Source organism: Ptychodera flava, chromosome 16 (assembly GCF_041260155.1).
Source record: "Ptychodera flava strain L36383 chromosome 16, AS_Pfla_20210202, whole genome shotgun sequence".
Taxonomy (NCBI): Eukaryota; Metazoa; Hemichordata; class Enteropneusta; family Ptychoderidae; genus Ptychodera; species Ptychodera flava.
The window spans coordinates 13109171-13124500 of record NC_091943.1 but is presented as its reverse complement, the minus strand read 5'-3'; the positions used below and the strand labels follow the sequence as shown (position 1 = coordinate 13124500).

At 39.1% G+C, this 15330-nt stretch overlaps 1 protein-coding gene across 3 annotated transcripts in view; it reads left to right on the top strand.

Annotated features, from left to right (window-relative positions):
- LOC139114044 (coiled-coil domain-containing protein 18-like) overlaps window positions 1-15211 on the top strand; it is a 31439-nt gene extending 16228 nt beyond the window's left edge. For all 3 annotated transcript variants that reach the window (XM_070675521.1, XM_070675522.1, XM_070675523.1), the window contains exons 12-26: window positions 193-444; window positions 980-1114; window positions 1572-1766; window positions 2142-2309; window positions 2997-3139; window positions 4353-4516; window positions 5144-5357; window positions 6075-6291; window positions 6648-6791; window positions 7390-7542; window positions 8148-8336; window positions 8709-8921; window positions 9604-10447; window positions 11023-11209; window positions 12946-15211. In XM_070675521.1, coding sequence (XP_070531622.1) covers window positions 193-444; window positions 980-1114; window positions 1572-1766; window positions 2142-2309; window positions 2997-3139; window positions 4353-4516; window positions 5144-5357; window positions 6075-6291; window positions 6648-6791; window positions 7390-7542; window positions 8148-8336; window positions 8709-8921; window positions 9604-10447; window positions 11023-11209; window positions 12946-13066 — 3339 coding nt within the window. In that variant the 3' untranslated portion in view covers window positions 13067-15211. The remainder of the gene's footprint in view (window positions 1-192; window positions 445-979; window positions 1115-1571; window positions 1767-2141; window positions 2310-2996; window positions 3140-4352; window positions 4517-5143; window positions 5358-6074; window positions 6292-6647; window positions 6792-7389; window positions 7543-8147; window positions 8337-8708; window positions 8922-9603; window positions 10448-11022; window positions 11210-12945) is intronic.
- Window positions 15212-15330: the final 119 nt, after the last annotated feature.

Here is a 15330-nt window from a genome sequence, read left to right as displayed (position 1 = left end):
AGTATGTCACAGAATGTAGTTTAATAAGAGAACTTTAAAAAGTTGTGTCATGTCATTATTGCAAAGAAGTTTATCTTTGTTCTCATACCAAATCATAGAAAACGAAATTCTACAGTGATAGATCAATGTTAGGTACAGTATGAAGCACGGATTCTTTTAGGTTTGGCATTGACTGCTCTTCTTTATTCACAGGGAAGGAAAAAAGACACACAGATCATGGAATTAGAAAAACAACTGGATGAGAAACTGGCTGCTTACAACTTACATGCAAACAGACTTGCTGAGCTGGAGGAAGCTCTCCAGAAAAAGACAATGGAGCTGGGAAGTCTTCAGGGACAGATGGATGAAAAATCTGATGAATTCCAACAAGCCACGACAATGGTAGAGAAAATCAAAGGACTCCATGTTGAACACTGCAAAGAGCTAGAACAACAGATAGAAATGGTAATTAAAAATTTTGCAAAATTGCCGGTCTCAAAAGATTTCCTAATATCAATAGAGGTTTATTTTGTTTGGCCTTGGGTACTTCAAGACAGCTTACCAAATTTTACTGTTCTCTGCTATATCAGCTTTTCTTACATCATTTGAAAATGTTTTAAAAAAATTGGTCACCATGTCAATTTCACAGAAAATCAACATATTTTTTTCAGCAGTTTCACCAAGAATGGTGGCCATCTCTGGCAATTATCCACAAATTTTTGGCGAAATATTCTCAAACTGAAAATATGACAAGGTGTTCCTCAGTCTCTTTGTTTCCTCATGGTCCAAGCCAGAATGGGTCAAAGTTGCATTGAGGGAAATACGAGCATAAATCGAATACATTCATCTTTTAGATATATCTTTCACCTCACCATTGTCAAACTTGGTATTTACCAAACATTGCTGGTGACAGAGCCAAATGAAAAAGTGAAACAAATGAACAAAACATCTGAAATAACACTAAAAGGTGTTTCACAAAATTTTCAAACTTTGGTCTCAGCTTCAGCGGCGCTGTGAAGAGAAGAACTCACAGCTACAGGAGATGGAGAGTTCCATGGCGTCCTTACAGAGTGAGCTAGCCATGAAAACCACCAGAGTTGAACATCTGGAGAAAGCACTGCAAGAATGCAGACATGTGAGTGCCTTTACAAAAATGTTCTGTGCGTACATATTCACAAAGTACATATAAATTAAACACTGAAAAGCCCGAAATTTCTGTGAAATCAGTGGCAAAAGGTAGAACAATCCGTGTGATATTTCGCCAAAACAGAAATTTCATGAACAGAATTTGGGAGTATTTCTGGCATTGTTGCATGAACTGTTTTCATATATTTTGCAGACTAAATTATGATTTGAGGATGTCCAAAATACCACTCAACTCAAATACTAGATTTGTCGATTTATTTATTGTGGCATGTTACAATTATTTTATAACAAGTTAAGGGTATGTGCTGGAATGTGATAAAACACAAATTACAAACTCAGAAAGAAATATATTCAAATTTTTCATCATCAATGCACAACTTTAATGGTATTCTTGTAAGGCAATGTGGGAATGGGTCTTGCTGACAGCTGTATTGTTTTATCCTCAGGAACTGACCAATAAGATGAAGGAACACGACCAAGCATGGCATGCACTGCAGCTGAAAGCCAATGAGGGCACAGCTAAGGTATCTCAACTTGAATCAGCATTGGTAGTCTGCAAGGAAGAACTCAAGCTGTACATTGATCAGCTTGAGGAAAGCAGAGACAGGCATGAGAGACAGCTGGACAAGAAAAATGAAGAGGTTAGTAAAAAAATCTCTCTTACTAATGTCTTTTAGACATTGTCAGACAGGCATGAACGAATCAGTTTGGCACTCACTTGGTTTTCAGAACTGAGATAAATCCTTCAGTACTGGGAACTGGTCTGATCTGGCTGTGTTTATTCTTTATCATGCAGTTTAATAGTTTCACTTGGTCCATAATACTGCAAGAATTGTAAATCCTCTCAAAGCAAAAATGTCTGCCAGCCAGCAAATGCGCACACACATGGTTATTTCTTAACCCTTTCCCCACCATGGTTTGGCCCAAATCTATTGTTATCAATGGTGATTGTGGACCTGTTTACAGGGACTTGGGGGTGAACAGGTTTATTATCGTCTTCTTCTGTGTCTTTTTAGGTGAGAAGACTGGACAAGCTGTTGAAACAATCCCGACATGATCTGAATGAGAGGGAAAACCAGATCCTTGAATTGCAGCAGACGCTGCACGAGAGACAGCAGATGCTGCAGCAGAGTACTGGTAGAATTGGTGACCTGGAAGACAGTCAGACTCAGCTTCAGCAACAAGTGAGTAGCATACAGTTGGACAAAGCAGTGAAAATATATGTGCTGTATTTCATAGCTGTAGGAAGTTAGATTGCAGATTACAAGCTTAAAAACCTGCACCATGCCAAAAAAAAAGGTTGGAGTCAACAGTGCTCACAGTCGGATATGTATATTTGTAAAAAGTATTAAAAATAAGCAAAATAGTATGCCACTAAAATCATATCATCTTCAAGAAATTTCAGTTTATGAAAGTTTTACCTTTTATCTCTTGTAGTTTAAAGGGAAACAGTCGTCGGAACTGCGCCTGTGCGAGTTTCTTGTTTACAAACAATGTATTTCATGCACGATATCTAGATGCACCTCATCATCATAGCTGCAACATTTAAATTATACGATGTAGATTGTAACAGACATGTTTTAATTTTCATCAATCACCATTGTACCTTGGATACAGTGAATACTTTGGTCATATGGGTCCCATACGACCTTCGAGTGCAGTCCTGATGACACTATCCCTTTAAGCATCATTCACAAACTTGTGGTTTGCTATGACTCATAACAAAAGAAACTGTTAGAGGCTTGTAGTCAAGGTCAAGCAATACGTGCATGTCAAGTAACGAGCCAGCAGGGTGAAACCATTCAGATGGAGGGGAGATCCCATAGACAATGTGCCGGAGATTAACCTTACAGCGTTTGGATCTGTGACAGGTTTCGCAGTTGGAGAAAGAGCTCAACCAACGCACCAGTGACGCCCAGCTGGAAAATGAAAGTATGGCACAGAAACTACACCAAGCTTTGGTAGACCTTGAACAGAGAACAGTACAGTTGGAAGAGCTCACGATGACACTCAAGTAAGCCGTTTACTAAAAGAAATCTTGGTTACCTGTGTGGAGATCTAACAGTCCATGAAATTATACTATTTTACAAATGGAATATCATCAGTGCTTCTGTACTCAACATCAGTCACAACATTTTATCTCTAAGCATATTTTACAAGGAAGCCCGATGTGAAGATATTGACTCTGGGGAAAAGGATGTCCTTTTAGTTTTCGGAATAAAAAACAATCAAGCTTTGGAATTTGGACTGAAAGCATCCTGCTACTTTCAAAAACTTTACCGTAACTTAGAATAAGAAACATAATAAACTTGTAGCACCTTGAGATAAAACAAACTTTCTCTGTGATTAGTTATAATATCCAGGTAGGGCTTTTTGCTTTGCTTTACCTTAACGTTTAATATATTTGTGGTGTGTCTCTCCTTTAGCCACAAATCTAAATAAAATTTTTAAGTGATGGGATGTTATGCAAGACCATTGTTGTTGTGTCTCAGTGTGTATTGTGTTGGGACTTTTCTTGATCAATCTTCTTGAAACTTCCGTATTGATTTTGCCATTAGGTCTTTTCCGTGGGTGATCATTACATTTTGTGTCAGAATCTAGACAATTGACAAGGGATTTTGTAAAGTGTCATTGCAAACGACAAATAATCAGCATTTGATTTTTAGAAAACAAATCCTGCAATTACAAGTTTTTCTGTTTCATCGTGGCATCATTGTCAGTCAGGGGACTCACTGTCAATGTATGTGATATATAATAAGCAGAATCTATCACTTTGAGACTTGCAAAGTATTGGCTTAATACTATGTGATCAAAACAAGGGTTTGCATTTCATCATTTTCACATTGCTCTAGACGTTCAGTGTCAGGCTTTTTGCATTCTTAGAAAAAAATAAATACCATAAATTTTTGCTGTGGATTACACATAGCAGATAGTGTCAGTGTCTTTAGGATGACGATAGTCATGTTCGCAGTGTACATTTCTGAAGTTAAGTTATCATTGTCAACCTGCCGCACGTTGGGAATTACCATAGTGTGTCAACTAACACTCCTGTTTCCTGTTTCACAATCTGATTATCGTGTTGCTTAGCAAAATAATGACCCCTAAATACTAGCTCATGGGCACTCTGAAAATAAATGCACGTGCCAATAACATGGCAGGCAAAGAGTTAAGATTTCTTCCATATTGCAAGTAAAACCTGTAGCAACAAACTCTTCTTTCCTGTTCAGTGAGATGCAGGCAGACTTGATGAAGTCCTCGACGAAGATCAGTGACTTGGAAAAACAGCTTCAAGTGACACAGAGTGATAATGAAGGCAAAAGCGGCCATATTGGTAAGTTAGACGGAGCCTTGAAAGACACCAGGACTCAGCTGGAGCAGAAGACAGTCAGAGGTGAGTAGGTCATCCACAAAGCAGAGGAGAATGTAAAACAAGCCCTGATTGGATACAATAGAGAAACTTCTGAAGTACAGTCTCTATGATTGGCTTATCTAATCTCTTATTGAAATATCATTCCTACCCACTGTTGGCTTGCTTTATGTACTATTAGAAGTTACTGTTTTTGTCCCTTTATGGTAATCTAACAGCACCACTAATTGTAGTTATCTACTGATCACAATTATTCCTAGAGGAAAATTGATAAAATGAAGAAAAATCTGAAACTACATAAAGACAATGTTCATTTATCCCGTTGTTTTTTATTTCATCAATATGCAAAACTGAAAGATTATGTTGGTCCCTGTTTCATTGAAAAGTTTATGAATTCAAAATTTTATGAATAAAATCAAACCAGGGAAATTGTGAATTGTACTTCCATTGTTGTGCATATAACAATACCTGATGAAACACAGTTGTTGTAAGCAGCTGTAAGCAGGTGCACTCATCTGGCGAATTTCACTGGTTAGTTCATTGGGTTACCCAGAGGGCGCCCTCTGAAGCTATGATCTGCCAGGCTTTCTCTGTCAATTTCTTTCCATGTTCTGTCTTACATGGTCATGCTTCATAATTTCTACCCTTCAGTGAATGAGTTGGAAGAGAGGCTCCATCACATGGAGGAGGAAATGCACCTCCATCAGAAACGGGCGACGCAGCTGGACGGGGAGCTGCGGAGGGCCAGCGGTGACCTGCAGGAAGCCATGCAGCAGCTGGAAGAGTACCAGAGACTGCTGCAAAACAGCAAACAAGACCTGCAGAGGAGAGACGACAGGATCTCTGAACTGGATCAAAATCTCAAGTGGGTGTCATGCAGAAAATTGATAACATCCAGTGTCATTCCCTATCATTAAAAACTTTTGAAATTCATATATTAATAATAGAGAAGTACGATTCACTACCCAGTTGCTGTCTGTCTTGCATCTGTCTTTCAAAAGTCAAACCGCACACAGACAGCACAGGTCTCCTGGTAGTATATTACTGTCATGGCCATTGGTTGATGTCACAATTATAAGATTTACCAGGCATTGCTCAATACTTTTCAAGTTAGCAGATAAACACAATACCATTAACCTCAACATGTAAATTGATGCAAAGGTGAAGGGTCAAAGTTGTAATTTCTCATCTTTATGCATGAAGATGCAGACTCTCAATGGTTTCTTTAACTCAAGCATACAGTACTTTCTTTCAAGTCCAGCACCAGCAGTTTTTGCATGATGAGAAGTCAATTATGATACACTGTTTTGTGAGACTCAGGCAACTGTACATTTCTGCACAGTCTCAGTTGATTTGAATATTATTAATGACCATGGCACCTGCTTAGTACAGCATTTGAAAAGCACCCAGAGTGAAGCATAGATTGAGCAGGTATCACTCGAGGGTGTTGACTGAATCAACGTGACCCCAATGTTTACAGCATTTACACATTTTCCTTGAGTTTTCTACTTCTTGTTCGTATCACATACCAGTAGTCTTCAGGCAAGACTAACAACATTTTCGCTCCGCTCTCTGCATCCAGGGAAGCCAACACCGAACTAGTGAACCGTGACCGCGAGCTGACCGACCTGGACCACGCGCTAAAGGAGCGACAGTGGGAGTTGAAGCAGCGGGCGGCCCAGGTCACACAGCTGGACATGACCATGAAGGAGAGACGGAGTGAAATGGAACAGAAAGTGATGAAACTGGAAGGACAGCTCAACAAGAGTCAGTATGAACTCAAAGAAAGAGCAAAACAGGTCAGTGTTTCCCTCAATCTGGTCTGCCTCATCACAGAACGCTGTGACACAACCCTGTGAAACAGAGATGTATGTCTTTCCAAGAAAAGCTATACTAGATCATGTTTCCAATAATGTTCACTTGCCCATAATTTTGCTTTTTCTCAACTGGGTATCAACCCTTACATCCTAGTTCCCTCTCACATCCCTCCCCATTGAAAAAAAATGGGATTGTGTCAAATAATGGTCGTAAAACGATTCATAGTTCTGTAGTTTAAATTTAGGCTGTCCCTTCTACTGTCTTTGATTTGTGCCGTAACGATCTGGACATTTACATGAATCTGTAAATATTGCATGCTCACTCTGTCTCACTGCAGATAGCTGATTTGGATGACAACTTACAAAAGCAGAGGGAAGAGCAGAAGGAAAAATCTCTACAAATGCAGCAACTTGAGCAAACGATACAGAGACAGAAGAATGAAATCAGTCAAAAAGTCAACAAATTATCCGACTTGGAAAGGGTAAGAAATATGCATGTATGTCCATTCAGCAAACACACGTTTATCAAGTGGTGTCCCACATTTTCAAACCATTTCTCTTGTTGGCAAAAAGTAAAATTTGACATTGGCAATTTTGTTTGCAAGCGGAGTTTCTGATCATTTGTTGACAGAAGTAGATTTAGAATTTGGTTACTTGACCTTGCTAGAAACATTGTCGTGCAAATACATGGCAGCCTTTCATGGTATATTTTGCTTAACCCTTTCACCCCCAGTTCCCTGTATGCAGGTCCAACTTTACCATAGAAAATAATGGATTTGGGACAAACCATGGTGGTGAAAGGGTTAAGTGAGCTTTTCATCACTGAAATAGCATCTGTCCAGTAACTTTCTTTCCATGAAAATATAGTGAACTTTTCAACTACATAGTATAGTTTGGATGATGGAAACAGATTTGGAAAAGTCCATCATGTGTGAATGGTGTTTTTCAAAACTGCTCACCGTCCACAAATTACAGTGTGCTCTATTGTCACCATGTTACATCATTGTAATTATCAAAACTTAGATGTGGTAAAATATATCAAAACTTAAATAGAGAATATTGTTTTGTCATTCTTTGTAGAAAATCCAGGAATTGAACTCAAAACTTGACAGCCAGAGGGAAGATGAACTTGACCAATGTCAACAGTTGAGATTAACGAGAGAGCAAATGCAAAGACAACACCTTGACGTGACAGAACTGAAAAAACAGCTGACACTGTCCAAGAGAGAACAGGTGAGAAAGGTTATCAGATATCAGAGGGACATCAGATCTGCTATCAATATCAGCCACGGGTCTGACTCCAAATGTCATATACAAGCCCCACATCTGGCACTGAATATCTGCCCCAAGTCTGACACTTAATATCTGTCCCAGGTCTGACACGCAATATCTGCCCCAGGTCGGATACTAAATATCTGCCCCAGGTCTGACAGTGAAGATCTGCCCCAAATCTGACACTGAACATCTGCTGCAGGTCTGACACGGAATACCTGCCCCAGGTTGGATACTGAATCTCTGCCCCAGCTCTGGCACTTAATATCTGCCCGAGGTCTGACACGGAATATCTGCCCCAGGTCGGATACTGAATATCTGCCCCAGGTCTGACAATGAATATCTGCCACTGGTCTGAAACTGAATATCAACCCCAGGTCTGTACTGAATATCCATCCTATACATCGCTCTGAATATCTGCCTCAGGTCTATACTGAATGCTAGCCCCAGGTCTAGCACCAAAGTCTATGTGCTGTGATCAACCTCTAATCCATGCCGTGTGTTGGTAGTAGGTGTGTTATGCACAGCAGCCCAAGACTTTTAAAATATGGTGTTATTGTTCACAGGACCGCCTTGCCAGGGAGCTGGAAGAAACCATTCAGATCTGTCAGAGTAAAGAGTCCGATTGTAACAAGATGGCGGAGGAGCTTGGAGTGAGTAGAGCCAGAGAGACGTCAACAGAGTCCAGATTCATGGCTGAACTGCAACACTTCAAAAACCAACATGAACTTGAAATGAAACAGAAAGAGTTGGAGGTAGGCATGTGTGCATGAGTTTTAATTATAGCCCTACTGTCTGTGTAGAGTAGATGATTGTGCAATAGAAAAGTGAGGGGGTTAGAGTTCATAGGGCAATGTGAGACACATACTCTCAGCTTTGCCTAGTACTTAATGTCTTGCAAAGTTTGCTTTCATCCATTATGGGTGGGAAGGGGTAAATTATTGCTTAAATATCAGGTAATTTGTTTCTTTAGCAAAATTTGAACGGTGACCCCCAATTTTTATTGAATTTTCTAGATATTTTAAAAAGAATGGTTGAAAGTTTGCTTTAGGACAGCTTGAGCAAAAGTTTAATTTGGAGGTGCGAACTGCCAATAACAGCTTGCTTTGTGTTCTCTTAATCATTAGATTGCCGGCTTACAGGAGAATCACTCATCCTTACTGGCGTCCAGGAACAGCACAGAGACCAACCACAGACTGCAGCTACAACAGTGCGAAGAGAAGGAAAAGCAATTGAGACAGCACCTAGCAGATGCTGATGACAAAATCACCAGTTTTGAGAACGAGCTCCGGGCAAGACAGGAAGTGATTGACGCTGCCAATGAAGCTATCGTCATTAAGGTATTGTTTGTGGGTCACATGTGGTTGGGGGTGGGGGAAGGTAGAAATATTTTGTTTGGTGTTTGATTTGGGGGGGAACTTGGAGCCTGCAGAAATAGACACACTTTTTCCTTGTTTACTGAGGAACACAACTGTGGTCTGATGTATCATGTACATCAGATCTTGAACAAGTATTCTGTGCAACATATAGATAGCATTTCTATGCTGATTGTAAGCACTTCATTTAGGCACTTCATGTTAATTCTGTTCATCAGGCTTTTAGAAATATTTCCTATGTGAAAATCTTCTTTGGATAACTTGAATAATAGCATCAGCAGTGAAGGTAAAAAGAAATAAAGATGAAAGAGTTGTGTTAAAATACTAAATGATATGTCACCTAACCTCTCAGATATTGTCACCATCTTAAAGGTATACAGTCACCTGTAATCTAAATATGCCCATATATGGTCAAAGGGACATTCCTTAGTATTCAAAATGCTCATGTGAGGGCGCTGTTTTTAAAACGGCCACCCGCTTAAAATCTGTGATTAGGTAGATTTTCTCTTTCCATGGTAACTGTGGCAAAATTGGAAAAGGTGACAGTATACCTTTAACATTGAAGTTTATCACAATGATTAGTGTCAGCATAGAAGAAAAAGGTCATTTTCAGACGAGTATTCCCTTGTGTTCCTTATCTGTGCAGGAAGCAGAAGTGGCCAGGCTGCATGCTAAAATCTCAGGGTACGAGAGGGCGACGTTTGGTGTCAAAAATCGGGACTGGAGCCCCCCGTCAGCATTGTCCATGAATCAGCCTTATTCTGCCGTCAGTGGCACTACCACACACAGCGTACCACCGGTATTGTCGGTGCTCGGGCCAGCTCTACCCATGAAGGGAGCTCCAGGGTCACGCACCAACCTTCGCAGAAGTGCCTCGGAGTTCTCGCTGGCCGAGCAGTCAAATATGAACATGTCAGGTGTCGAGGAGCTTCAGAGTGACGCCGGCTCTGTCAACATGGCCAGGGACTACCTCAAACCACCAAACACGTATGGGAAATTCCCCATGTGGCACGGCAGGGCAGGTGATCTTGTCTTCCCAAAGCAGTCTTACACTCAGGGTTTGACAGACAACGAGACGGATAACCAGGGTCCACTGAATAGCATGCAAGACCCATTGCAGAGAAGTCCACCAGACTTGCCTGGCAGTACTAGCACTGCTCCACCCCAGGGTAGCTCACAGACATTCCAAAGCCAGCCGGGGACTCTCCAAGGCATGCTGAACCAAGTCAACCAGGAGCTGAGCGCCTCCTTCAGCAGTGCACCCTCACAGGCCAAATACTCCCCTCCAGGCCAGCAGCTGGACGTGCCAACAACAAGGGGCAGCTACACTCAGGGCAGGCCTGCTTATTCCATGCCAAGTTCACCGGCAAGGTCATTGCCTCTCCCAAGGGTGACAGCTTTAGATGGAGCGTCCAGGCCAGTGTATCGCAGCGGACTGTATAGAGCAAGTTCACAGCCACAGCTTTATCAAGAAGATTCATCCGTACAAGGTAATGAACCTGAATCATCAAAGAAAAGACATTTCCCTCCATTACAGTGTTTTTTTTCTCTAATATCCTCCAGGAGACATCATAGTTTTGTGAATACCCTGCCCATTGCAGGATCTGTCAAGAATGGAGTGAAAGATACTTTTACAATTCGAACTTTACATTAATGTCATGGCCATGTGTAATGACAGCATCTACGCACATTCTATTTTGAGTTTTGTTGTTTCACTTATTCAGTGTTTAGGATGTTACTGCACTATTTTGTCAATTTATTTATGTAATAATTCATTTATTTGACAGGTCAACAGGCTGAAGGCCAAATAAATAGACTCCCACAAACACACAAAATACAAACAAACAAATATAAAAAAAACTAAAAAAGAATAAAAGTCCTACAAATAAAGTATAATTACATGCACAAAGTGTTTCTATCTGTACAGTCATCAAAACTTGCTGGAGACACAGTCTAAATCTGATGACTTAGACAGGTATGATATCCTTCCCCGCTCTTTACTCAAGGAGGTAAAATCTCAGATCCACGTTGTGAATAGTTTGTCTTTGGTTTATCATTTTCACAGATACTGGATACAGCAGCAGCGGGGCAGGCTATGCTAGCAGTGGTTCTGGCTACCAAAGCACTGGTATGGCTGTCTCATCCACCTCCCCAACAAAGATGCAACACCCTGAACTCAGGAAGCCCCTCCTGACTCCCACGGCTCTGAAGACAGTGTCATCGCCAGCCAGTAACATGACACCTGAACAATAGTAAGTGATTTTAACGAGACAGCAGCCATAATTTTATTATATTTTCATTACTTTTTGTTCCAGAAAAGAAAATACATACAGCTTTGCCAAAATTTTCCATCGTGTACAATATGCAATGTTACTGTTGACACCAAGAATTCTAGTCCACAGTAAAATTTAGTCATAGACAATAACATTGGACATTAGCCACGTACATGCTGCACTGATGATAACATGGATGTGCGGTGGGGTCCCATGAAGGAGCCATACCGCCTTCCAGGCCGCTACGACAATTTTACATGATTTCAGGAGTAGAACATGACGACAACATATTTCACAAACAGAACAAAAATATTAAAATGGCATCAAAAGTCACTGCTAATTGAGCTTTACAATTATGTTGCTGTACTGATTGAGTGAGTCAAAGTCACCTCAGCCAATCAGCTGTGACGACTATCAATGCATGTACCAACAGCCAATCAAAATGTTTTAATTTTGTTTTCATATGCAAATAGTATATTTTATGTAAAGGAGCTATCCATTATGAATGTGTTTGGCGTAAGGAATTGCAACATTGCTTTTATTTTTCATCTATAATTTATTTATTTGCTAACCTTGGCAGCTTTTTTTAAGAGGTAAGCTTTGTAGATATTTTTTTTAGATTTCTTTCCCTTCACCAAAGGGAGCAAGACTTTCCAGTACTTTTTTCCAAGAGCAACCCTCTTTTATCATCAGATGTTTTTAAGCATCTTCCCCTCGCCCCCTCCCCTTTTGAACTGCATTGTGCCAACTCTATTGCACTGTAAGCTCAGTAACAGGCAGATTACCGGTACATCAAGATTGCATACATCATTTCAGTATTTCATTTTACAGCAAGGTTGCTCAGTATTGCCAGTATTGTCATTTTCCAGTGTCTCTGTTTTGATTTCCTAGCACAGACCGATGCATTGTTTCTGATCAGATTTCTTGTGTTACAGCAAGTCCCTCTCAGCATAGACCCTCGAGGGTCTATGCTCTAAGGCAATACACAATTCATGTACAACTGTTCTCTTTGACTGTAGAAAGTTTCAGACATAACATGTTGTGAGCTTTTGAAGTGTGACAAAAGAAAAAACGTCAGAAATTTTCAGATTGACTAAAAAAAACAAAATCTTCTTTGTTTGAGGTGTACTAACATTTCTATACCACTTTTTCTATTAACCTTAGTTGTCCATTTGACCGGATATTGTGATACTCTCAACTTGCTTCTAACCATTCCATGCCTGTTTCCTATGAGAGTCATGAATGACCGAGCTAGCTGCTGTTTTGCCATCCTACATGACAAATATGTCTGAGTGTCCTACTGATGCCATTGACTTCACTTTTGTGTCAACTTCACTCTGATTTTTGAACATCCAACAAAACTATATACTATCATAGTGTAGGATCTGAGGCTGGCAGAGTATTGCTGATGTTTTATGAAATAGTGTACTGTGTATTTGCGTAGTAGTAGATGACCTGACACTTGTCGTACAACATGAAGAGTTTTGTTCTGGCTCTTCCCCACATATCCAAACCACCAAAGATACACCAAAGATACACCAAAGATACACCAAAGATACACACAAATCCTTCAACAAAATAGCGGATACAATCAGAATAATTTCTGTGCATGGAAGAAGTTGGCTTACAGCCACCATGCAATGTACTTTTAGTTTGATTGATGCAGACAAGACCTGTCATGATTTCCCCTTTTCTCTTTTGTATTTTGTCAACAGCATGGCTCATCTGCAAGAACGGCTTCGGGTCAATGAGGAGAGACGCCGACGGATCGATGAACAACTTCAGAGTGTTCGAGAAACGGCCAAAGAAGCTCACAAAAATGGAGGCGTTCTTTAATGACTGGTGCCATCCTTTGTGGCTTTGCTATCCCAGAATGCAACTTTTGATGGACCCATCTCAATCTACTGAACCAAATTCAAAGCACGCTGCACTTTTATAGTGCATTTATGTTATTGTTGCTACGATGTCATGAAATTTCCAATGTTTTTTGTGCTTTCTTGAAGCAGCTTTACGGAGATCTGCTCTCCTAACTTTTGTCTTTTGTAAATTCCTGAAATATTCCATAATTTTTGCATCTAAGTTGTTTTTTAGTCACAACCGACAAGAAGCAGAAAGAGATTCATGTACAAACACTGATGTTTTGCCTATTTATAAGATACAAATAAACAGAGTATGTTTTCGTTATTATTTGTACCATTTTTCATTGTTTTTCCATTTCATAACCAAGTTTCTGTGATTTGACTGTTTTGTATGGCAGAGCAATCCACCCTATGATATTGAATGTCTGGTTTTATGTGTTCACATAATTTATATTGTATCTCTGTACTGTATATTACTTTTATCTTCACTGTAACTTACTATCGACATTTGCTGAAAATACCAATGATCTATTTCCATTAGCTTCCAACGTGTGCTTTATCAACAAAGTACCAACATTCTGCTGTGCCTGATGAAGTCTGATATTTTTTATGACATTTCACAATCAGTGACCTTAGCTACAGAAATGACATTACATTGACATTCAGACAATGACATTCTGCTTCTGACATTGACAAAAGAATATGGTAAAAGGACCCAAGGGCAATTTGGCAAAAAGAAAATTTTCCTCAAATTCCAAATAATAAAAATTCCACCAAAAGAAGTTTCCCATATTCTCTTGAAGACCAAAAGAATTTTTCAAGATCCTACATAAGAATAAAAGAATTTGGCCAAATTCTTCCAAATAGCTGCTCTACAAGGTACAAACCTTGGTTGGATCACAGTCCATCAACTGTGGACGGACTGTGGTTGGATAAAACATAGGCTATGCTGAATAGAGACCAACATCAAACAGTAAACTTAACGTGTGATATTACATATTAAAATCATGACCATAATTATAGTTTGATTTTCATGAGACACTGATGTAAACTGTTAAAAATATTTTGTTAACTGAAAATCTTTCACAAATCTTAACAAAATTAAAATTTTAAGAAAATTATTTTTCATTCTTGTACGCCATTCCTAGAGATTCCAATTTGCCAAGTTCAAGGCAGAGATCACAAAGATGGGAAAAAGAAACTGTCTGTTTTTGTCTCATTTGTAAGTTTTGTGTTCTAGTTTTTAAGTGCCACTGAAATATTAGAGCTGTGTGCTTGTATTGTAACATCAAAATATAATATTTCTAATATTCAGGTATTATGTACAAAAACAGATTTTTATTAAATTTTGTAAGTACTTATATTCAATGTTATGAAATTTTGCAAAAATCGAAGGCTGCCTTATCACAAGAGATCAAAAATATGCATGGTGTAAGGGAAATTAGGGTGAGATTTTTGTAGTTTTTTTCTGTGTTCTTTTGTGCAAGCAGTACTGTTCTAGACAGTACAGTGTACCATTTTGTAAATATTGTCTGGTGTACTGTGCTGTGCTCTACTCTACTGCTATGCACTGTACTTACAATACAACTTAAACCTGTCAAGTTACAACTTATGTGTTTTGTTGCTTGTACGCAGTGTTGTATTTTATTCACGTACGATCTCCATATAAAGAAATGGTAAATATAATGAAATAAGCAAATAATTGCCACTCCACTAAATATTCGCCCCAGTCAATTTTCTTGGCCAGACTGACGAATGGAAAAACCGTGCACCACTAGGAATACGTACGTAGATGTTCCACTCTGCAACATGACTCAACAAAATCATATCGTCTCTTGATAGATAGAATCTAACACTGCTTTGTGCCTTAGCATAGATAAACATAAAATTTTATGTAATTCAAAAAAATTCAAAGTGTATAAAATATCCATCAAATGACTTCTGATTCATGTTGAGATTATTTTACAAAAGGATTTTAAAAAGTATGAAATAATATACCTTATACTTGTGCCCTGTGAAATAACGTCCATAAAATATTTGTAGTGTATATTTTTTTTTTGTATTTTCATAATTTTGATGAAATCAAACTCATTCATGTCAATAAAGATGTATATTATAACAATGTTTCTGATTTTTGTTTTCATTTTCCAACAGAAAGACTTGCTAATATTTTTGGTTCTGTTTATAGTTGTAATCTTGAAAATAGTTCTGTATTATAAAAATATCAAAACGTTTTAAAGC